We start from the raw sequence: 25,850 nt of genomic DNA, 5'->3' as shown, positions 1-25,850 counted from the left end.
AGGGATTTCTGATTTTGCTAAAATTTAAGATTAGAAATAAATACTAAATATGTTCTTTATACTTAAGAGTATAATATTGGCATGGCAGACAAATATGTGTTTTCTGGCTCCATATTTCAATGTTAGACACACAATCAGATCTCCTTACTCTTTTTCATGAAATTAAAAAACAAATTTAAGTTCATTTTCCGATACATTGGGACAAATGTCTAAAAAAGATGAAAAACAAATTATTTCATATAAGAAAACTATTTCGGTCAGTTTATACAGCCAATGAAAACTATCGTGGAGTTTTTCTGAACTCAAACAAAATAAACTCAGTCACGAAAAAAATTTTAAAGCTGGTAAATCCTTAGGTTATTGATGGGGCCATTATTAATGAGAAAAATACATAGGTGATACATAATTATACATGAGCATAATCATATATGGTAATAATACTTCATATGTAATCATCTAAATTACAAAATCAAAGATTAGTGCACTCACAAAGGAAGTTATCAACAAGATATATGGAAAGGTACATGGAAACACTAAATAATACCCCTCAAGGCATTAAGACTTAGAAATTACTGTTTTCAAAATACTGAATGCTAACAATATAATACTCCCTTGACAAGTAATGGATCAGCTAACCAGCTTAATCATTACCTGGTTACTGTTTCACCCCTTCTACTTACTGCTACACTGTGAGACCCAGCAGGGTAACGGAATATTCAGCTTTAAATGAGGCACTGCATAATGACAGAAAGAGCATTCGGCTCAAGATCAGGCGACCTATGTTTGGTTCTTGGCTTTGTCCGTATCTAGTGGTTAACCCGGATAATTCAGCTAGTTTTCTCAATTGTAGAACAATGGGTCTGAACTGAATGGCCCCTGAGGCCCTTCTATCTCTCATTTGAGGATTATGGACATAATGAAAGGGGCTGGTTAAAGCTCCCAGGAACTCTCTCTGCCCTTCCTTATCAATGAAAACATGTGATATGTTCCAGTTTCTTCTCTTCCGTCCTGAAATGGTGATACAAATCATGCAACGAGAGAAGTTCCATCGTATTGCATAACAAGCACCATGCAAAGACGCCCACAAACTGTCAAAAGTTACCAGTACTTCTCCTGGCTCTCCCTGCAGCAGGGGGGCTCCAGGCCTTTTAAAGGGTGCAAACTTACTCTACCGCATGAGGACAAACCAAAGTAATGTCTCTCCATGAATTCAGTGGACACATGCTGGGAGAAGAGGGACCAGAAGAGTCTTACGTGAAATAAATGGCAATGTGGAGAACATGAGTGGAATAATGTGTAAGAGAAAATCCTTTTTTAAAAAAATGCCTGCTCACATGGTTTTTGCTTTGAAATGCTATTTCCTGTCTTTTAATAATTTTGGTTTGAGAAGTTGGAGCAAAGAAACCAGTGTGCTTTAAACTGTGGGTCAACAAGTACACAGTGACTTCAAAGACAATATTTTTATGTGTGCTTTTTTTTGTTGTTGTTCCTTCTCCAGACGGAGAAGATGAATTTTTATTCTTCCAGAAACTTACTGTTAAAATACCCCAAACACATTGGCTCATTTCTGATGCCCTCAAATCAATCGAAGCAAAGTCACAGAGTTCTCCTTGATTCTTACTAAGCAGCCTTCAAGTCAGAGGCCTGCAGTTGGATACAATTTATCTTTTATGCCCATGTTAGGGATAAAAAAGGCAATATTTTCATTTTTCTTCTTGAAATTTTTTTCTCCCTAACAAGAAAACACACTGAAATTAAGTAAAACTAAGTATTTTTAAAATATCCATCACTGTACTATCCAGAAAACCTTCATCTACAGAGAGGACAGGCCGGATCATTTGGCTGTTGCCCATTACATATGGCAAGCATTTGAGAAGCACCCACTGTGATCGGTAAGGCAAGTGCCAACCAAACTAATTTGATCATGAGAAAGAATATATGGCAGTTAGAGGAAACCCTAGGTACCTCACAAGCGGCCGAACCTACACTCAAGAAAGTACCAGTTGTTTCAATATCTGGAGTTCACGACCTGTTCCTCTTCAACAAGGCAATACAACAAATGATTACTGATAAGCTGAAAATCAGCACTAACGTGTACCATTTTATTTCTTCCACATGTTCCCAGTGGGAAAGGATGTAACATTTATTGAGTGCCTACAGTATGCCAAGGATATGCAGTCATTTGATTGTAGATGGTCAATAAATATTTGCTATCTGGATAGAATTAAAGTCCGTAGTTTCTCTCTTACCATTTTCTTTTAACAGAGTACCAAAAATAAAATCATAAAACTCACTACAAGGTGTTAACTTTGATTTCTGTTGTTTCTCGTTTTACTGGTGTATTAACAGAGTTTTTTTATAGAGGCTGGAAAGATATTAATAACCATTACAGACAGAGCTATTATTTAGTCATACTAAAATTGCTTGCCTTTTCTGGAAATCTAATAATTTACAATGACTGCTCTTCATTTGTAGTAATTAATGGCTTTTTTCAATTTAATCAAGATTACCAGAGTCACGAGGATTTTAACAATTTTAGAACCAGTGGGCGCCTTTACTTTAGTGACTCCATCACCTTCGTTAAAAATGAAAAAAGAAAACATGCAACAGAAAAAAACATACCAGGATGCATATCCTGATTACCTCTGAGTTGTGGAATTAAGCGTGATTTTTATTTCCTTTTTAATCTTTTCTGTATTTTCAAAATTCCCTACAATAAACAGGTTATTACTTGAATGGTCCTAAAAGTTATTGTTAAAAGAAAATATAGACTAGCCCACAGGGACAAGGAAAACAAGATGGAAGGCAGCCGTGAATCTCCTCTTCTCCAGAATGCAGTTGCTTACGCCTCCAACTAAGCTTTCTAGGCATTGGGGGGGGGGGTGAACGAGGGAGTGGGGAACAGACAGAACCAGACACCTGATAATCACCTACCCCACCTAATGGAAAAGGAGAGAGGCTAAGCCAACTGAGCTCTGCTCATCTCTTCAGGCATCTTTATACATCACTTGAAGAAACAGCTTCCAGACCTTTAGGAGAACGAAGAGAAACTAACATGCCCTGGAGAGAAAATTTGGAAAGCGCGAATGTCTGCTTCCCTTGTAAGAGCTTTACATCTGCTCTAAATCTAACTTCTGAAGGTGGATCCAAGAATTTTTTGTTCCAGTTTTAAGGTAACTAAACACTAAATGTAAAAGTGGAACTGGTTCCTTTTTACAAATAGAAGAAGGAGAACAGAAATAGACTGTGAGGGCGTGACCATGATTCTTACAGAATTTTAAGTTCATGGGCATATTCCGCAAATGCATGGAGAGTGTTAAACACACCCACTATTACTGAACATTACACATGCACCCGGACCAGCTAAATCTCTTCAGGAATTGAGGACCATGGAGCTTCACACACTTTTGAAGTCAGATTTTCTCATATGGACAATGCTGAAGTTCAGAGAGTTTAAATGAGCTTTCATGCAAAACTAAGCAGATCAAAATGGTACTATTTCTATATGTATTTTTCCTATCTGCAGGGGAAAAAATCATGACAGTTATTTATAAAATACCACTAGTGGTACCATGAAGAAGAAGACGCTGAGGAACGATGTCACTGGGTGCACCCTTTGTTCCGGTAGCTCCGGTTTCTCAGGTACAGTGCTATAGACGCCGCGGTAAGCAACTGATGCATTTTTTAGATCTTTGAAAACCATACGAGGGCTTGGGAATGGGGGGAATAATGAGAAAATGATTACCATGTTCATGGTAACAAAGACTACATTATAACACAATATAACGGAAGAGAATGGGTCTGAGACTGGGCATTTGGGTCTTGATCCCAGCCTTGTCTCTGGTTACCTGCATAACTATAGGATGTCATCTGAGTTCAAGGCCTAGGTGTTTTCATCTGCAAAACAAGGGTGGCTCTAGATGGCCACTGAGACTCTGATTCTAAAATTCTAGGGGCACTTGGCTGGCTCAGTCGGTTGAGCATCTGACTCTTGATTTCAGCTCAGGTCATGATTTCAGGGTCATGGGACAGAGCCCTGTGTCAGACTCTGTGCTCAGCACAGAGTCTGCTTGAGATTCTCTCTCTCCCTCTTCATCTGCCCTTCCCCACACTCTAGATAGATAGATAGATAGACAGATAGATAAAATCTTTAAAAAAATAAAGNGATAAAATCTTTAAAAAAAATAAAGTAATAAAATTCTGATTTCTTTCCTTCTGATGGCTGATTAAAACAAAGTCCAGATCTTTCATGTTCTCTTTGAAGAATTAAAGTTATGTGAAGATTTTCAACTTCTTTCCCACCAAAGTGTGTTTAAACAGAGCATAAAAGACTGCCATCTCCCTCTGGAGGAACTCAAATATTGAGGAATGACTAGAGTCTCATATGTCAGCCAAAAAGATCGTACCTATTAGAAAACTGGCATAGCATGGACAAACTGTAAAATGATTAACATATGTGATTATGAAAAAGGTTTAAAGGAAAGAAAGGAAACTGGAAGGAAGGAAACTGGTATATTTACTTCTTCCTAATCTCAGTTCTAAACTAAGGGGAAATTCAAACACTTTTCTTTTGATACATCATTCTAGAATCCTTAATTCTGCAGTAACGTGAATTATATATATGAATGGCAAAAAAAAAAAAAAGATATTCTGACATGTCTCTTTTCAAATCTATTAAGTTGTTATATTGACACCTTTGGAAGAGTACCAACAACTTCAGTATGCAATGAATTGAACCCAAAATCACACAAACCCTTGGGTCCTTCATCCTTGGGGGGGTGAAGGTTCCTAACCGGATCCCGGATGCTGCAGTCTGTCCCTGCCCAGGTGAAATCACAGATGCAGGTGGCCTCATTACTACATACCTGGAAAGAACAAAGAACAGAGATGGCACATTTTCACTGTGCTTTTCTGAATAATGGCAACAAATGTAAAAGAGACACAGAACATTCGGGTAGAAGCTTTTAAAAACCATTTTGAGTTTTTTAAGTCTCCCATGGTTGACAAGAGAGACAATGGATACATTAAATTGTTGAATGGTGTTTTTTTGTTAAGTAGAGAGAGATAAATATTAAAAAGAAGAAAACTTTTAATTAAATGTTAATTGCTTATGTTGATATTATTTAAGTGCACAAATGTCTGATGATGTAGTTTTTTCCAGAAGTAATTGTTTCCAGGAACATACTTTAGAAACATATGCTTAATTTAAGAAATTAACAGATACTGGGCTCCAGTGGCAAGGCCAGCAAAAGACATAAATCACCAATGCACTGTTTTACCTCACAATGTCCAATATCACATTCCTTTGGTAGCACTGTCAGCCAAATGAGCCCCCCGCCCACCTCCCCTGCCTGCCCGTGGGATCATTCTTCTCTCAGTCAGCCAGGCTGAAGACCCTCCTAGCATGATCTTTTGTCTCCTTTTGCTTGTCCTGGAGACCAAATAGCATGCTGGAATGGGCCTGTGATTTAGATGAAATAAACCACCATCTGCAAACCAGAGACAGAGGTGTTTAAACTCTTATATGCCTGTGAGATACATTCAGACACTGATCAGTAGAGATGATAGGTTGACTATAAGTTTATTGCTGTGAGAACCTTTTAAATTGGAAATGTTACATCACAATTACGATTAATGAGGCTGAATTTGACCTTTCATTTAACAGGATGAAAAAGTAGGAGGGGTAGCAGAGAATGAAGGGCCTCTCTAGGCGTTAAGTTTTATGATATTTCCAGAGCAGTAAATGAAAGGTCTGTCCGGAGCTTTTATTTTGACACAGCGATGATGGCACCTTGACTATGTGCTAAGCACTGATGCTGAGCGCTTTATGTAAAGCATCTAATTTAATCCTCACAAGAGCAGCCTGTGGCTGAGAAAGTAAGTGACTTACCCAAAGTCACCAGGACTCAAACCCATGGCTCTTTCTAGCCTCCAAATCCATGCTCTAAATCGTTAAGCTATACTGCCTCCCACTGTGAGCCTAGGATGCAACCAAACCCAAAACTCTAGTTACTGGGCATGTCCTTCCTAGGCCTCTCTACCTTGTTCTACTCCACATCCTCTGCTAGCTATATTCTGAATTATGTTTACCTTCATTCCAGCATCTTCCTTTTATATTATCACTCTCAATTTCTTCATGTCTCTTTTTTCCATTTCTAAAAGTCTGTATAAATTTTTGAAATATATTTCTTTGACTAAGCCAATTTAAATAATTATTAAAATTTGTGTCTAGATATTAAGCCTAGGTTTGCCAGGCAGTGTGTGCCTAACCATTTTTCAGAGAATTACAAAAGTAATTCACTCAACGAGAAATGTCGCCTGTAGAATTACAAATCCATGCCAGTGTGAGCAGAGAAGGCCACCTTCTCTTCAGCTGACAATGGTCTGAGCATAACCATACAACTTGAAACATGTGAATTCTATCAGTGATCCAGCCTCTAGTCTAAGTGATCTGGCACACAAAGATACTCAGAATACATGCTGAGTAGCTAAAACAGAATTACTGAGAAGACTAAAGTTACTTTGAATGGTACAAAGTAATGCACATGGGGTCTACAGCTCTTTCAGGAACCATATCAATTTTCTTCCAACTCTTTCTCGATGTCAAGCTATAGACAATGTGGTGGATACAAACAGCCAGTGATAAAAGAAACAACAAAATAAAACCTTATCAGTACCTATGGGTATTATCCTTAACAGATAAGGATACTAAGGAAATCATCATAGTCAGGGCATAGATACTGGCAACACTCACAAAAGGAGAATGGCTTGAATGGAATTCGATCACTGTGAACTTTGAGGATGCCAGACAATAAAGTTTGAACTGGAACACAGATGCCTACTTACCCCATGGCCTGAACAGACTTTACCCTTGGAATCGAGTGGGCAGCTACTCATATTTAGGGCCTGAATCTGTAGGCACTTCCGATCTAAACACATCATGGAGGGACCACATGGCGTTCCATCTTCTACATAGCCCACATCTGTATCATCATCTAAAATCACATGCGCACCACTAAAAGCAGAAAGATATTCATACAACCATTAGCACCATAGTTAGAAAGAGAAAGTCAACATGAATGAGGCTTGCTCTTCATGAAACTAAAGAGGCTGTCAGCAGACATGAATGGCTCCCAGTATTTCTTCACTTCTCCCTTCCTTTCCCCTGTCCCCACTTCCCCTTAATAAAAGCACACATTGACAGGAAATACCTTTCACTGTCATTATTACACTGTATGCCATCAGGAAAAAAAATGTCACTTATTCCAGGAAGGATCTTATTGTCTAAGACCGGTTAGAATTGTCTTCAGAACAATTTAAAAGAAAAAAACAGGGGCACCTGGGTGACTCAGTTGGTTAAGTGTCTGACTCTTGGTTTCGGCTCAGGTCATGATCTCATGGGTCACGGTGAGACAGAGCCCAGCATCAACAGGCCCCGTGCTCAGCAGGGAATCTGCTGGAAGATTCTCTCCCTCTACCCCTCCCCCCACTCTCACATGCATGCACACACGTGTGCACTCTCTATCTTTCAAATAAATACACAAATCTTTAAAAAAAAAAAAAACAATCATTTGACCGAAAGAACATTATTCATTTACTTAATCAATTTCCTAAATGTTGTTCAAAAAAAATTTTGCATGTCTCCAAATCTTACATTCACTCACATAAGATGAAGGTTTGCTACTCTATGGATACTATGGATAAAAGGATACTAAAGATAAAAGGCAATTCTGTAGGGGAAGCCCGTAGTGTTTCGGACAACAACATAACCATCTGAATGAAAGCACAGCATCTTAGAATTATGACTATTTTGAAGGGAACAGTACTTACTTGGAATATAATATGACTCCCTGGTTTAAAAAATAAGTCTCAAACTCCCTTGCCTTGTATTCACAGATAACTGGATATCAAATATGTGCCTACAGTATAAGTAATATTTTAATAAATCTTCTAAACCAGAAATACATTACATGAAGTATAGCTTAAACTCTTTTTTTTTGGTCACAAACAATAAAACACACATAGTGTTCAAACAGTGACCTATTCCAATGCTCAAAGCTTTAATCATGGGTCAAAATGGATACTGTAAATCTACTCAAGGATTACAATTACAAGGAGTATCCACTATTACTAAGTGGTCCAATTTTTGAGCAAATGTAATTTGCAAATCAACATACAACTTTGTTTTTTTGAAATAACTCTAAACATGACAGGTGATCATAAAATCAAAGTCAATATTCCTTTTGTGCGAAACAGGAAAATTTCACTTGATTTCTCTGAATTTGTAATTCTCATGATTCATTAGGTTTTCAAACATTTAATATATTACCTGCAGTCAATCACTCGGCCTTGATGGTAGAAGGAAGTTGGGATGATCTCACCCTGAAGTTGACCAATCCGCGGAGCTCGAGTAAGATTGGTACAGAGTAAAAACCCACAGAACACATCACTGAGCATGTTAAATAAAAACAAAAACAGAACAGGACAGGAGGAATCAAGCTCAAAATAATCAAAACTATTCAGTCTCCATATATTCAAAAACTGAAAATATTTTCTCTCCTTCTATATAAAAACGTGTGTTCGGATATTGTTGGTTGGCTATGACCCCCATCCTTCCTTGCCAACAGGATCGGTTTTGTCTAGGTAGCAACATACCAGCCCCGAGAGACGGATCACGACTGGTCAAAGCTAGCCATGGCACCCCCGACCCCTACACCCACTCTCCTAGCCATCCCACTGTCCTAGCCATCCCACTGTCCTGCCCTAGTGGAGCTAAACGTGGCCCCCGGATGTTGAGATGTGAGGAAAAGCCAGCTAGGAAGTTGCTGGGGAGAATGCTGCTTTCTGGACAAGAGGTTAGAGCGTGACGGGGAGAAGACCTTTTATTCCGACTCCCACACTGCCTGCTTTTGACTGTGCGGCCTGCCTTGGCATCCACCTTGCTGTAGTGAGCTCACCAGCAGAAGGATACACACGCCACATGCTAAGCATTCCAGAGCAGAGGGGGAGGAATCATCTGGGTCCTTAGTGACACTGTTAAATGACTCAGCCCCCTGAGGGCAGCTACCCCCAGCCTCTTTGTTAAGTAAACATGAACTCCCCCTTAAAAAAGGGCAAGGAATTGAAATGGCACATCAAAAAAAAGAGAGAGAGAAATCCATGTCCCATAAATGCATGAAAATGTACTAAATTCCATTAGTAATCAAGGAAATGCAATGAAACCACAATAATATATCAGTCTATACCCACCAGAATGGATAAAAGTAAAAAGTCTGACAATACCAAGTGCTGGTTCAGTATGTGAGTCCACAAAATTCTCATTTGCTTATTATTGATGGTTGGGTTTGCTAGCGTGCCAACTTTAGAAAACTGTGACATCATCTGGTGACACTGAAAATACACATACCCTCTGACCTAGCAATTTTTCTTCTAGGTATAGGCCTTAGAAGAATGTCAACAAATGTGCACTAGGTTACAAGAACATCCACGGCAGCGTGGTTCCTACGAGCCAACACTGGGAAACAACCTAAATGACCATTAATGCCGAGTGGAGACCTACATCATGGTATGTGAGCACGAATACAAATGAAAATAAAACCAATGAACAATAAATATGAACAGTGACACACACCACGAAAGATGCTTTAAATGTCGAACTGAAGAGGCAAAATACAAAGTAATACGTGAACTATGATTCCCAAACATTATACCAAATTTTTAGGCAAAATATATTGTTTAGGGAGGAAAACTCAGGCAGCCAAACTCTAAAAGGCAAGAAAGTAATTGTCACAAAGTCAGGATGATACTCCCTGCGGGAGCAAGGTAAGGGCACCTTGCGGGGAAGGATACATTTCCTGGGAGGCTGCAAGTTCTATTTCTCGATCCACGTAGGATTGACATGGGAGTTCACATAATAATTACTTGGCAAACTGTATATTTGTGTATTATTTACTTTTCTGATTATATGTTGTATCTCCCAACTTTAGAACATTTCAGAAAACACACGTTAACTTTCTTTAACTCAGTGGTGGTTGGATATTCTGTTACTAGATATGCAATCCAATGCCTCCCAAACTTTTTGAAGGGTCAAAAGACACAGAGAAATGACAAGGTTTGTTCAGGACATTAAGCTAATGAAGTCCAGGTGTCCAACCGCATGGATTTTTACTACTTTCGGCCCCACTTCCTCCTAGTCTCTGGCACCTCAGAGAGAGAAGCAGTATTTTGGAACATCTGTGCCTCACTCATGAGATAGGAGGTGGGAAGTTCTGTTCTATTGTTTTGGTTTAATTTTAAAGAAACTATGGTCAAAGATTTGTTGCCTCATAAGGCCTCGACCACCATGAAAGCCTTCATGGAAGAGCAAAGTTTCATGAAATACAACAGAGAGATTATTAACTAGAAAAATGAAACTTCTTTAAATCCTTGCTCTCCTTCAGAATTGGAAGAATCCTCATTGTTATGGAAGAATAACGAAGGAAATTTGGCCCATAACTTGATGGACCCATAGATCCATGTCATTGAGTTAACCTTAATGAACTATTAAATCACAATTTTAACATTCCTCTACTAATCTGGGTAAAATATTACCAATGTACTCTGATAATATCTCACTTCCTGAGTAAAGATGCCTCCGGAATGCACCAACTAGATGCTTTTTAGACGGGAAAAAAAATCTGATAAGGACATTAGATGTTTAATTAAATCAAATGGTTTGCACTCATGGAAAGATCAAAAATATATATTACTTCACTTTGAATTGTCCCCCAAATAGATACAGTATACACATTTTGCTTGTAGAGCTCTGTGCATTCTAGGACATTCATAGGCCATATGTTCCCACAAAAGTAGAAAATTAAGACCTAACAGCATTTCATAATATCTTAGCAAAGTGTCTTTTCAAAACAAGCATTGAGTAAAATACAACATATGAGAAATGTTCTGAATTTTATAGAAATGTTGCGAGTCTATGCCATGGTTAACGGCTTGGTCCACAGCCATTTGCTTCTAGATATACTAACGTGTTTTTTAAAATGTGTACTGTACAAATTAAAATAGCTGATATTTATTAAAAATCGGTAACATTTATTTCATGCTCAATTCACATTTGAATCAGGGCTTCCTGATCGTGTCCCACTCATCGTGCCCCCAAAGCTGACCACTCACTGTTTGCTGCACTGGATCCATCGGTCTCCGTCCCTCCCGCAGTTGCCCTTCTCTGTGCCTTCCGTGTTCAGCTTCTCGTAACAGAACTTGTCAGACCCGGAAGCCTCTTTTGGAGAAGAGCACAGAAGACAATGTGTTTTAGTTGTCTTTGTTATGCACAACCAGCAGTGCACAAGTAAACGTTTAACAACCGTTCTCCAGAAAGAGAAAAAAAAAATTCCTCTGGTAGCATTTGCCGATTTCCATGGTGTAAATACCATCGTTGTCAATTTCAATGGTGTAACACATGGCTAATTTCAAGCTACCAATGCATGGAGACAGGTTTCTGAAATTCCTCAAAATCTACCACTTGGCTCTTGTAAGCCACTCCAAGACGGTTCCAACATGCTGCTGTTTTTAACTTGAGAAACAAACTGATTCCCAGTTCCTGCTGGTGGGCTTGAGGGAGGGAAGGAGGAATGGTCATCAGCAGGAATTAGGAAAGTGGCACATAGAAAAATTAAAAAGATTCGTAGGCCTGTTTCATACGAGTATTAAAAGATATTATAAAGTCTTAGGCAATTAAGATTTTATGTCAACACTTGGGTTTTGGTATTTAAACATTTTAAAAGACAAATATGCCTCTATTATCTTTCCTCTGTCAAAACTGAAGCACTGAAAGTAAATCTTTCAGTTAAATGATATTTGCCAAACACTGAAATCACTCCTGCAGGGGCTCTGTTATCTCATGTGCTTTCTTTTCCTTTGGAGGTGACCTAGTCTCAGCCAGTAAGACAGACCCATTTCTCTCTGTGGTCTGGCCCCCATGAATTAAAGTTCACCGGACGGGCACCGTAAATGTGAGGAAGAGAGTAAGTGCATTGGGGCGCCTGGATGGCTCAGTCAGCTAAGCGTCTGGCTTCAGCTCAGGTCATGATCAGGTCCTGGGATTGAGCCCCATGTAATTGAGACTCTCTGCTCAGCAGGGAGTCTGGAGTCCGCTTCTCCCTCTGCCTCTCCCCTTCCCCCACCCCCGCTCATGCTCTCCCAAATTAAAAAAAAAAAAAAAATCTAAAGGAAAAAAAAGAACGTTTGTGCATTAACATTTAGGGAACATACTGAGAGCCAGGACCATGTACCCAAATCTCTGGGTCTGCACCTCAGGAAGGACCTGATTTCTTCCCTTCAAACTGAGATATACAATTACAGAACTTAAAAAATAAGTCTGGTACTTCCCTGGGGTAAAGCAACAGAAGGCTAACCTGAGGGGTACTGGTTAAATCCAAGGTACAGAGTGAATCACACAAGTGGCTGGATAATAATGTGACCGCCCCATGGAACCCAACTTGTGCAAGTGCATGGGACATCCCCTCTCTGACAGCCCCATCACTGCATGACATGCCTTGGTTCTGACAAGTCCCCAGCTTCAACAGCTGTTTTCTGTGGTTTTGTGATTGAGATTCACAGTTCTCTTAACTCTCATCCTTTTCTAGTTTTTTTTAAAAACCGTCACTTCAGGGGCACCTGGGTGGCACAGTCGGTTAAGCACCCAATTCTTGGTTTTGGCTCATGCCAGGGTCTCAGGGTCATGGGACCGAGCCCTGCATGGAGATCTGCACTAAGCACGGAGCCTGCTTGAGATCCTCTCTCCCTCTCTCTCTGCCCCTCCTCCCCTTACTCTCTCCCTAAAATAAATAAATAAATCTTAAAAAATAAAATAAAAACACCACTCCAAGCTGTCCATGTCTTCAGCGAGACTGGCAGAGCAGGATAATACGCAGAGAAACCTGTGTGCAATCACCAAGCAGGAAAACGCAACTTACTTGTCCCCCACACGTGCTGACACTGGTTGTCCCGGGTCTTGCACTCCCCATTGTAACAGCGGCCCTGGGGACAGGGACACACATTAGGAGGCCCACGCAGCCCATTCCCTTGCCCCCAGATTGGCACTGCAAGGTCTCCTTTTATTGTTTCAGGTAAGCTGACTTGTTTTTTCACTCCATACCCCAATATTTTCACAGTGAAAATAAAAATCACAAACGACTTAAGGGAAGCATAAGGGAAGCATAGCAGACAGTTAAATCTCAGAACAGACCTCAGAGTACAGCTCTTTAAGTCAAAGCTAATCCTCTGAAATTTTAAATTTTATGGAAAGCAAAAGTTGGTACACTTCCTTGGGCGATTCCAGAATGATTCTTTTGGGTATGAATGTTACATTAGAACATGGCTTCAGAAAAGACAAAACCCACATGATCACATACGATAGCACATTATAACAGTCATATTTTCCCACAATAGGCTGACGTTATTGAAAGATGGTCTCAACTCAATAAATTAGATTCCTAATTCTTTAGTCATTGTGTTTTTTTCCTTGCCCTCAATCTGGACAATTTGTCACCAGAGGTAAATATATTACTATATTTAGTATTTGATATGCCATGAAGTAACACTGAATTAAAAGTCCATTGCAATAATGTATGGTTCTTTTGAGCTGTGATTTCCTTTAGAAGTTATATTCATCAGAAAGGAAAACAAAACAAAACAAAACCTCACAAACTAGTCCTTTTAAAATTACATTGAAAACTTATAGGCCAGGATACCTGATTTTGATTGCATGCATATCCATCTTGCTTATGAAGGTTTGGTGGGCACTGAAAAAATACAATGTTTTTCGTTAACATTCAACATAAGTACCTTCACATTATGTGTACAATATATAAAAATGTAAAAAAAAAAAGTAAGCATGGTGAATATATAATCGGGAATGTATAGAAAAACATGAGTAACCCCTTAAATAGGTTATCCAAACTACTTCTATTATTGGTAAAAATAATAAATTCATCCATGCAGTGAGTACTTTTTATTTCTCTGTCTTCTATGAGGTGGACTAGAATAAGAACTTACATTCACTTGCCTACAGAGTCAAAAGTAGAAGGAATTAACATGGACAACGAGGGGCATGAATCAGCTTGTTATGTAGGAGTGGACACATTCGGGAACTAACTCACAGGACCTTTCTCAGCCCTGGGAAATGTCAAATCTGCATTCAACACCCCTGACGCTCACCTGAAGGCCACATTACTGAAAAAGAAGAAATACTCTTTCAACTCAACGTGAGTGCTTGCATCTTCATTACGTCTCTGACCTCTCTGACGTGTTACTAGAACAATTGTTGATGGGATGGTTATTTCTTTTCCAGGTCTATTTATCAAGTCATTGTTTAAAAGTATACTTCACTTTCCCAAAACATTACCCTGAATGAATTAAAACTTTTATTCTCCATGCATTTTATTTGCCACATTTGAGAGAGCTGAAGACGGTTCAAGTCAAAGGCTCTAGGACAGTGTTCAAAGCAAATATGCAAAGAAAAAGCAACACACAGGGAAAGCAAGTGAGTACGAAACACAGCAGTGTGCACCGGGGTCTCTCCCCCAGTCTTCGCCTTCTCGGTAAGGGGCTGCTCCGCTTTTCCCATTGGTCAGGCCCCAAACCATGAAGTCATCCTCTGTGTCTCTCCTTCTTTCCCACCCTCCTTCCAGTCTGTCAACAAATCCTACTGGATCTACCTTCAAACTGAAATCACAATCTGACCACTTTTCTCCGTCTCCACGGCCAGCCCCCACTCCAATCCGCCATCATCCCTCACCTGAATTATGCAGCCGCCTCCGACTGATTGCCCTGCTTCTACCCTCATCTATTCAGCTACTGGGTGTCCTTCTAAACACATAAATCACATCACACTGCTCCTCTGCTCGATGGCTTCCCAGCGTACTCAATGGACGTCAAAGCTCAACATGCTATGCGTTTGCTGTCCCCCAATTCCATCCTCTCTCTGACCTCATCCCTGCTCTGCCACGACTGACTGGACTCTCTGCCGATGTGCCAGGCATGCTTCCACCCCACGGCCTTTGCCCTTGCCCTTCCTTCAATCTTCCCCCCAGGTTTCTGCATGGTTTGCTCTCAAAACCTGTAACCCCTCCCATGTTGGCGTTCTCCATTCCCCATTTCCTGGTGTTTTTCTTCTCCGTAGGACTTATCACCTCAAAGTCACATACATTACTTATTTGTTTGTCTATTGTCCCCATCCCAGTGTGAACTCCCGGAAGGCAGGGATTGTATTATTGTTCCCTGCTGCCTCTCGAATCTAGAACAAAACCGGGCTCAATTATTATTGAGTAGCTGCTCAATTACTATTGGCTAACTAGATAAACAAATGAATGACCCATACAAACACAATTAAGGTACTCTGTTCTGGGACGCCTGGGTGGTTCAGTCGGTTAAGCGTCTGCCTTCGGCTCCGGTCATGATCTCAGGGTCCTGGGATCAAGCCCTGAATCAGGCTCCCTGCTCAGCGGGGAGTCTGCTTCTCCCTCTCCCACTGACCCTCCCCCCAACTCATGCTCTCTCTCAAATAAATAAATAAAATCTTTCCAAAAAAAGTTACTCTGTCCTGTACCTATCCAGCTATTTATCAAGTTCACTATAGAAAGGTAATAGAATTTAGAATTTGCAATTGCTAAGAAGCACTAACTTACAAAGGAACACTTTGAGATAAAATGCTTTGGTTCTATATCCTTCTAAAGAATAACTGCCTTTCATATAAGCTTTCATTCACTACAGCTTTTCAATCAATCTGATGGTGACTACTCAAAGGACATAATTATCAGCACCAAAACCTGTCCTACTGGGCCAACAGCACAGAAACAGAGATCACAGTGGCCTCCTTCATCCACCCAAATCCACTCCAAATGCAATCAGTATCTTATTAATCAACTAACGGTAATTATTCACTTACTCCAAGACCAGAACTATCACATCGAACAAAAATGCAAAAGAAATGTTGCTACTAGAATAGGTATATCAGGGTCTAAAATTAATTTATCATAGTTGACTTTTGTGATGTTTCAATAAAAAATTTTTTGTAGAACTCTTTACTAATAATAATTTTAAAAGCCCTGATTATAAACTGTTACAGCTACATGCATGATTTCTAATCAATTTATTTTTAGTTTAGGCTAATAAAAGCAAGTTGCTTATCACTAAAAGGTTTAAAATGGGAAATTATGGCATGTCTCACATTCTCTGGGGACATTTAAAACAGAAGAACTATAAATCTGAGCGCTATATTCTGCCTGTGAGTAGCCCTCTGGATTCTGTCTCTAAATGCCATTCCAGCCCCCATTTTTAGGCTGTGCAGGAAGGTTCACAGGAGGCAGGCTTCAACAGTGCAGTAGCATTTAAATGTGCTTATTTTTAATTGTGTTATGCCACCCATATAGATGGCATCTTTTATAGCACTAACAAGACACATTTCCCACATCTTTCAAAAATACCTTTATTATATCATCCAGTATCATTTGCCAAGGATTTCTCTCAGCTGCACAAGTATTGTTTATTCTGTGATAAACTGTGAATTTAAAAAGTAGCTCAGAGGTATCAGTAAATGCTAATATCAAAATTAAGCAAAGACATGAAGATACAAGACATAAAGTCATAGTGTTGCCAATGATGCTGATTCTCAGGGATGCAGAGATTCTCTGAGATCCCCTTTTCCTAATCACAATTACTGTCAGCTAAATTCAAAGCTCACTGACTCTTACAAAGCAGAAGAATTCTGGGGGATCTTAACTCCCTCTACTCCAATTATCTATTTCAGGCACATTCTGGTCATATAAGGAAATTATTGCTAAAAGAACTTGCTATTCTAATATGCCACTGAGAAATTCTTATTTGCAGTGCAATTCTCACCTTACATACATGAGGCAAAAGGAACGTTTTAGGGCACGTGGGTGGTTCAGTCGGTTAAGCGTCCGACTCTTGATTTCGTCTCAGGTCATGATCTCAGGGCCCCGAGATGAAGCCCTGGACTGGGATCCACACTCAGTGTGGAGTCTGCTTGTCCCTTTCCCTTGTCCCCCACCCCCTGCTTGCTCTTGATCTCACTCCCACTCTCTCTCTCTCAAGTAAATAAGTAAAATCTTAAAAAAAAGTTTTAAAAATTTAGAAAATAGAATATTAAGTTGAACATAGAGCCCTCATTATAAAAGTCTTACTTCCCGTAAATCTATGGCAATTCAGGAATTCAAGGCTGAAATGAAAAAACTGCACTTTGAAAAGAGCTGAACACACAGAACCAAAACCATGTATGATGGGTATAAGAATAGTAGTATTCTACGAACCTAAAAATACAACTCAGCGAAACAGCATGCCAGGATTGTCACAAAACATAAAACTTGGCACAAAACACAGAACCCACAATTCTTACACCCTTTCACTATATTCTAGGAAAATTGCAAAGAAACCTATTTACATATCTAAATAGAAGAAACAGATATGCATAAAAATCAATAAAGAATAGCCTGAACATATTTCACTGTATCACATCCTTAAAAGGGTCCCTTTGCATTGAATCTCAGATAATAAACATCAAGAACTTTCCAAAGGGTTAGTGAGAGACCTCTGTTTCTCTCTCCTCTTGTTTTTTCTCAGTGAGGGGAACTCAGGGTACCTCCAGCTACTCTGCTCCTACCCCCACTTCCCCCCAAGGCAGGTAGAGTGACCCACTGACCGGCTGACAAACCTGGGAGGAATTACCAGCCCTTTGGCTCAGTTCCGCCATTCTTCTCTTGCCTACTCACATAAATCATACTATCCTCGCTGCTCCTCCAAGGCATACAAGACAAGGGCTCATCTTTGCAAGCAGAAGTTGCTCCAGACCCACTTTTGTCAATTTAACCTGTTTCTACAGCCTGAATATGGGATCTATAAAGAGGCTCCTTTAAAAAAAATTTTTTTTTTTTATTTGACAGAGAGAGACACAGTGAGAGAGGGAACGCAAGCAGGGAGAGTGGGAGAGGGAGAAGCCTGCTTCCCGCTGAGCAGGGAGCCCAATGCGGGGCTCGATCTCAGAACCCTAGGATCATGACCTGAGCCGAAGGCAGACGCTTAACGGCTGAGCCACCCAGGCACCCCTACAGAGGCTCCTTTAGCTCTCACACTAAGTTATGGCTTTCAACTTGGCCATTTTCAATATGAAAAATGGTAGTGTGACCTCCAACTGTACTCTATTTATGGGGACCCCCTTGGAAACCATAATACCTGGCAACAGATAACTCCATTTCTGGGCAATTTATCCTAAGGAGTGGATCCTGAACACGAAATACTCTTAAAGATGCAGAAAGATATCTGCCGTATTAATTATAATAACGAAAAACTGCCAACAACGTAAATACCCACCACTGGATAACAAGTCAAGTCAACTGATGAATCCACATGACAGGCTCTCATGCAACCGTAAAAAGGGTGTTTATAAAAACTGTAATAGTACAGGAACATGTTTTTGAATTCCTGTCAGAGCAAAAATGAAAGTAGAATGAAATCCCAAGTTCTTACTATTCCCTCACTGCCCTAATTCCTGACTTCTTGGTTTTTTCCCACTACTCTCCGGGAATCCCCACCTTCATTGCATTTCTTGAAGAAGCCAAGCTTCCTTACATACTGTTTTCTGACTAGCTCTTCCTTCCATGCCTTTCTACTTAAATGTCAATTCTTCCAGGAAAATACACCTGAGCACCACACCTAAAGACCCCCACCCCACATCCCATGTCACCATAGTTACACTTAGCACTTAGTACCATCTGCTGTTTTTGTTGACTTATTTCTCTACCCAGCAGAATTTAGTTCCAGAAGTGCAAGGACTTGCCTATCTTGTTCCTACCATATCCCAACATCTACAGCAGTGCTTGGCACAGAGCAGATGCTCAGCAAATGTCCATTTCAATGAAAAATAAAGACTTAAAATAACGTGATATATATTTTTAAAGCATAAAAATTGTACAAGGAAGAAATGCTAGTAGGCAACATTAATTATAATGTTACAGTAAGTTTTAATGTGAAGAAGACCACGCCAAAGCATATGGGCCATGACGCTAGACAATGTAAGTGGGGGAGAGTTGGTGAAGGACCGAGAGAGGTGGACACCTGCTTCCGATCCCTCTTCAATCAGAGCAGCGTTACTTGTTTTCTCCTTTCTATGGTGCACATACAACAAAATTTTCCTTAGAAGAAAGGGCTTGGTGGCTTACAAATGTTTGGAAAACAATACATTAACTCTTTCAGTGTGAATAGACTATATTAGATGTGGGGACAGAAAGAAAAATCAATTCGTTGGGTAGAAACCATATCAAGGGAACTAATTATGAAGGGGAAATTTGGAAGAAAAAAGAGATCTAGGTTCAGGAAACACAATAAATGTTCCTAAAATAAAGGCATAGTGGAGATCTAGAAATTACTAGAAAACAAAGTAAAACAAAACAAAAAACAAAAAAACCAAATCATATTCACACATGTACCTCAACTGAAAGCTTTCGCATGTGTACAACATTTGCAAGTAAAATGTACTATTTAAAAACTCAGTTTGTCATACCTGGCCAGAGTCTCCAGTACAATATTCAGTAATATCGCACCCATTCACAGCATCCCGACATTCATACCCTCGTGGCTGAAACTGCAAATCAAAATTCAATATTAGGAGCTAGTGTTAATTAATATTTCAAATAGTTAGCATTGTTATATTCACCAATAATTCAGATATTCTCTCATAACCATTACCAAACTCTATCAATTTATTTATTTATAGTATTATGATATGTTAGTCACCATACAGTACATCATGAGTTTTTGATGTAGTGTTTCATGATTCATTGTTTGCATATAACACCCAGTGCTCCATGCAATACGTGCCTTAAAAACCCCCGCTTAAAACCTCAGTTTGTTTTCCAGAATCCATAGTCTCTCGTGGTACCAAACTCTTTTTACAAATTAGCAGGATAGTTGCGGAATACAGACAAGGCCCAGATACCACTCTCTATAGTAAATATGAATCATTAACGAAGGCATTAAATGTACAGATTTCAAAACCCATAGTCTCAGAGTATTACTTTTGGAAAACAAGGTAATGGCAATTACATAAATGAGATAGAGTAGTATGGTTTAAAACAAAAGAGCAAATCACTAAAATATAAACATTTAAGATATCTCTGAAGATTGATATACACGCCCAACCTTCACTAATTGTACCTATTAGCTTGGATCTTAATCTTGCTTTAGCTAAATATATACAATCAAATTTCAGTGAATTTTCATGAACGCCTTTCAGTGACACCAATCACATTGAGGGGGTGGGTAAAAGACGAAGGAAAGAGACCACTGATGTCAAGCAATTTATAATCTGGTGGGAAACATAAGGTAACTAAGCTAGAATTTCTTAAAATACCGTAATGCCTAATACCTTTTGGTACTGAATAAAATAATAAAATCATGTAACTTTATGGTTATAAGGAATATTAGAGATTTAGTAAATGAAAAAAAGATTTTAAAAAATGACTTTTCAAAAATTGATGGAGTTTCTACAGATGGACGTGAACTATGTCCATACACAAATAAGCTGTATATATACACATATAAATACACACATGTAGATTACTTCTTTATCTAGCTTTCTTGCCTTTATAGGGGATTTAAGAAAACCAAGCATAAAAAATATAAGCACCAGGTTTTAGGTTCACGGTCCAAAATAAATGAGGTCCAAAATAAAGGTACATATACATAGTAATAAATTTAAAGAAAAATGTTATAAGTAGGTCATATTATTAAAAAGACCACAGGAATTGTCCCTCTTCTATTCTACCAGTTAATGTGGTTTGCATCTGCATTAGCAGGGTAACTCTCAATGTTTATTTTAGAAGGAGTATACGTAATTTTCTCAAGGAGGTACTGAAGGACAGGACAGATGATAGTGCAGCATAGAAAGGTAAATGTTTTGACCCACAGAATTTAGATAGCTTTACTGATTCTACAAAATTGCGAAAGCACATGTCAATCAACAAATGTGGCAAGCTCTACAAATGGTCTATGTACACTTTGAGAGACTTAGCTAACACGTCCATGAAAAGGAAGACGAGAGTGTCAGGTGACTCACGAGACATGAGGTATTGTTACAGCACGGCCCGTCGCTGCAGTGGGCCCCGTTGGAAAGGGAGCATTTCTTACAGCACAATCCGTAGCATTCCTAGAGGAAATACTTCACATGAGTAAATGAGAACGCTTACAGGCTGGTTATTCAACCCTCCCCCCACATGCGACTTATGTATAATCCACGTGAGGAGACTTATACAATAAAAAGCAAATATTTCAGGAAGTAACCACTTTAAACAATGATAATATTCCTTCCTGCCATATTTTTCAGCAAAGTGCGATCTTCTGTGAGAGGGCTTCTCTACCAAAAAGTAAGCTTATTTCTTAGCAAGCACCTCACCTTCGTTTAGCTCCAATATATTCTTAAGACTATCTAGTTTTGGTTTTTTTTTTAATATTTTATTTTTAAGTACTCTCTACACCCAACATGGGGCTTGAACTCACAATCCCAAGATCAAGAGTCACGTTCTGCCAACTGAGCCAGCCAGGCACCCCAAGACTCTACCTAGTTTTATAAAAACAAAAATAATACACATCATGGAAAGAATATTTCGTGATTTGGTAAAATCTGAATGGGACAAATGTGAGCTATGAATTTTTAGGAGGTAGGAGATTTGATTAGAAGAACCCATTAGGTTTTCTTCAAACAAGACTGTAAGGACATGATTAATTCTAACATGTCTGAGCTGGGATTAAGCATTGATGAGAGAGATGAGAAAGAAAGGCAGTAAGACCACAAAGAAGGACCCTGTAGGCTTCTCGCTATTCTTGTTTGCTCTGAGGAGGAGCTGCGTTGAAGGTAGGAAAGATCTCTTATACCTACCACGTGTAAACCACAGTCACATTCCTCCCCAGCTTCCACATATCCATTTCCACATTCTGTGGGCTCAAATAGCTAAAAGGGATTAGGAAGAGAAAGGAAAAACGTTTTAATTTATCACAGAAAATCAACACACCAATCGGGCCACATACATAGTCCTATAATACGCTATCATGTGAAATCCTTCTGTGATCTGTTGTTAACAGCATCTTACAAATGATGTCTGTGTGGGTAACACTGTTCACTTATTAATAACACTTCTAGAAACCATATTCCAAACGGAGTAATATTTCTTAGAGGATTCTCTGGAGGTAGGCTCCAGAGATGACCTCTACCATTAGAATTACTTATTAATGGAAATAAACTGTCAAAAGGAATAGATCATTTATCATATTTGCTAATAGAGCTAAGATGCAATGCTAAGACTCACAGATATCTAATTTACTGATTTATCTCCAGGCAGCTGAGAAAACAGAAAAATTGTCAAAAAGATAAAGTGTTTCAGTCACAGTCAAATGTAATACATACAATCAAGGAAATGCAAATAACCATAGAAATGGTGCTGCTGGAAATTCACACCCATCTTTCTCATCGAAAAGAAATCTGCACTGTCTAAAGCATATTAAATAAATGTGCAGACGTATGCACAGATGTATAGAAATAGTCATTAGGACAAATGGAAGAGTCAGATTTCTAGAATAATCCACTCTACTAGTGCTATGAACTTGTTTGCCAGACAAATTAAATTGCAACCAATTTCGATTTCGAGCAGTACTACAAAGCTGTGATCACAAAGACAGCATGGTACTGGCACAAAAACAGACACATACACCAATGGAACCAGAATAGAGAACCCAGAAATGGACCCTTGGCTCTTTGGGCAACTAATCTTTGATAAAGCAGGAAAAAACATCCGGTGGAAAAAAGACAGTCTCTTCAATAAATGGTGCTGGGAAAATTGGACAGCTACATGCAAAAGAATGAAACTTGACCACTCTCTCACACCATACACAAAAATAAACTCCAAATGGATGAAAGACCTCAATGTGAGACAGGAATCCATCAAAATTCTAGAGGAGAACATAGGCAACAACTTCTATGACATCGGCCAGAGCAACCTTTTTCACGACACATCTCCAAAGGCAAGAGAAATAAAAGATAAAAATCTTTAAAAAAAATAAAATAAAATAAAAAGCTTCTGCATAGCCAAGGAAACAGTCAAAAAAACTAAGAGGCAGCCCACGGAATGGGAGAATATATTTGCAAAGGACACCACAGATAAAGGACTGGTATCCAAGATCTACAAAGAACTTCTCAAACTCAATACACGAGAAACAAATAAACAAATCATAAAATGGGCAGAAGATATGAACAGACACTTTTCCAATGAAGACATACAAATGGCTAACAGACACATGAAAAAATGTTCAAAATCATTAGCCATCAGGGAAATTCAAATCAAAACCACACTGAGATACCACCTTACGCCAGTTAGAATGGCAAAGATAGACAAGGCAAGAAACAACAATTGTTGGAGAGGATGTGGAGAAAGGGGATCCCTCCTACATTGTTGGTGGGAATGCAAGTTGGTACAGCCACTCTGGAAAACAGTGTGGAGGTCCCTTAAAAAGTTAAAAATTGAACTACCCTATGACCCAGCCATTGCACTACTGGGTGTTTACCCCAAAGATACAGACGTAGTAAAGAGAAGGGCCATATGCACCCCAATGTTCATAGCTGCATTGTCCACAATAGCCAAATCATGGAAGGAGCCGAGATGCCNATCGTCCACAATAGCTAAATCGTGGAAGGAATCGAGATGCCCTTCAACAGATGACTGGATTAAGAAGTTGTGGTCCATATATACAATGGAATATTACTCAGCTATCAGAAAGAACGAATTCTCAACATTTGCTGCAACATGGACGGCACTGGAGGAGATAATGCTAAGTGAAATAAGTCAAGCAGAGAAAGACAATTATCATATGATTTCTCTCATCTATGGAACATAAGAACTAGGAGGATCGGTAGGGGAAGAAAGGGATAAAGAAAAGGGGGGTAATCAGAAGGGGGAATGAAGCATGAGAGACTATGGACTCTGAGAAACAAACTGAGGGCTTCAGAGGGAAGGGGTGGGGGAATGGGATAGACTGGTGATGGGTAGTATGGAGGGCACGTATTGCATGGTGCACTGGGTGCTATACGCAACTAATGAATCATCACACTTTACATCAGAAACCAGGGATGTACTATATGGTGACTAACATAATATAATAAAAAAAACATTAAAATAAAAAAAATTGCAACCAATTTTGGTGGCAGCTGAGTGTTTACAAGGAACATTCCCATTTTCTGGGGCAAGCTGGGGCAAGATCTCCCTATACATTTCCATCACACTTGGATGAAGAGTGGAACAGCCCATTCCAACCCAGATGCTCAAAGCCAGGAGTATGAGAGGGCAAGAGAGACTCCTCCTCCAGCAACCCCAAGAAAGGGTTGCCTTCCACCGAGTCCACCTGAGAAAGACCCGATTCTCCTTCCACTTCCAGAAAGGAAAAGCTCTTATTCAAAGCAAGAAAGTTTTCCAAGGTATTTGGGTGAGACTCCTCCATAGGAAAGTCCAATGAGTGAAATCAACAGTCCTAATCTCTGTGGTATTTTATCAGCAGGCAGGAGAAAATGGAAATGGGAAGTTCAGACTGGAACATGGCTAGCGCTTTCTATCAGGCCTCGAATGGAACCAAGGTCTAGATCTCACTCTTAGGAGGCTTTTTCCATCCAGCGACAGGCCTTGATTACAAACCAGATGGAAAACATAGCAGGTGGCGAGAGTCCCACTGCACAGAAAAGAGGCAAGCAGATAATGTGAAATTTACATGTAAACCATGCATGCATACATTTGTTGACTAAAAGCACTTGGGGGAAAAAAAAGTCAGTTCTTTGATACATACATAACAAACTATTCCCCTGGAATCCATAGGGGCTTTTAAAAAAATCATTCTACCATGGAGCTTAAAAAAATCCGTATCTACTAACTTTTAAAATTGAAGATGTATCATTATTTTCATTTAGTTTCCAAGTTATTGGAATAATTTTCTTTCTACTCACAGGCAATTTCAGAAATCTAATGATGGATCCTTCCACACACACTAGAAACCTTACGACTCAGTGTTGTGCTCTCAGGCACGATACTTCTAATTGGCGGGTAAGACTCAAGGCAGGTAAAATTAGCCATGTACACCCCAATCCAAAAATACCAGCAGCTCACATTAATTCATTACTACTCATTTCCCCCATTTTGAACACCTTGAAGTTTTCAGATTTCTGTCGCACTGAGAGCAATGCCATGAAAGGCAGGTGACTGAATGTAATGGTGCAAGGTCACTTTAAAATTCCCGTTTCTTTTTCTGCACTCACTGAGACTTTATGCAGATGTCAGGCATCAAACTACCATCCCCTGACTATAGGAGTACCACTTAATTATGAGAACAGGAGTAAATTATTCTGTCAGTTATGCACATTAGTCACTGATTTTTTTTCCTTAAGGTTAACATGATTTTACTGCTCTCTCAATTCACAGAGCATTAAATGTTTTGTATAGCAAATGGACTAAATTTGACTTACGAAGTAGTATTTTCTAAAGAAATAGGAAATGTGCAATGTTAGAATTTCTATACCATCTGCGAATTAGCAGCAATCCTGTCTCTTTGCCTATTGAGCGATTCATTTCCACACTCCTCGAGGTCCACAGTCCCTTATGCAAAAGCTCTGTAGCCAGTGAGTTTGAAGATTCTGGCTTTGCTAGATTTTAGAAAAGTATGATGCATTTACCATGTTCTATGTAATAGCCCTGAGGAGCTTGGAGCACACCCTACAATCAAAAACGTTTATATTTCTGCAGGAATACTTA

At 39.3% G+C, this 25,850-nt stretch overlaps 1 protein-coding gene across 6 annotated transcripts in view; it reads right to left on the bottom strand.

Moving 5' to 3' along the window:
* ADAM23 (ADAM metallopeptidase domain 23) overlaps window positions 1-25,850 on the bottom strand; it is a 173,647-nt gene that overhangs the window by 23,038 nt on the left and 124,759 nt on the right. For 3 of the 6 annotated variants that reach the window (XM_034655054.1, XM_034655055.1, XM_034655056.1), the window contains exons 16-25: window positions 21,944-22,015; window positions 21,125-21,214; window positions 19,571-19,651; window positions 18,382-18,492; window positions 13,746-13,796; window positions 12,969-13,032; window positions 11,167-11,272; window positions 8,330-8,449; window positions 6,847-7,015; window positions 4,754-4,865 (exon numbers count right to left, since the gene is read on the bottom strand). In XM_034655054.1, the coding sequence (XP_034510945.1) occupies window positions 4,754-4,865; window positions 6,847-7,015; window positions 8,330-8,449; window positions 11,167-11,272; window positions 12,969-13,032; window positions 13,746-13,796; window positions 18,382-18,492; window positions 19,571-19,651; window positions 21,125-21,214; window positions 21,944-22,015 (976 nt within the window). The remainder of the gene's footprint in view (window positions 1-4,753; window positions 4,866-6,846; window positions 7,016-8,329; window positions 8,450-11,166; window positions 11,273-12,968; window positions 13,033-13,745; window positions 13,797-18,381; window positions 18,493-19,570; window positions 19,652-21,124; window positions 21,215-21,943; window positions 22,016-25,850) is intronic. The other 3 variants (XM_034655057.1, XM_034655058.1, XM_034655059.1) reach the window with 1 other exon arrangement.

This window comes from Ailuropoda melanoleuca, chromosome 2 (genome assembly GCF_002007445.2).
Source record: "Ailuropoda melanoleuca isolate Jingjing chromosome 2, ASM200744v2, whole genome shotgun sequence".
Lineage (NCBI taxonomy): Eukaryota > Metazoa > Chordata > Mammalia > Carnivora > Ursidae > Ailuropoda > Ailuropoda melanoleuca.
The sequence above is the reverse complement of the archived record's forward strand: the minus strand, read 5'-3'. Positions and strand labels throughout refer to the sequence as shown.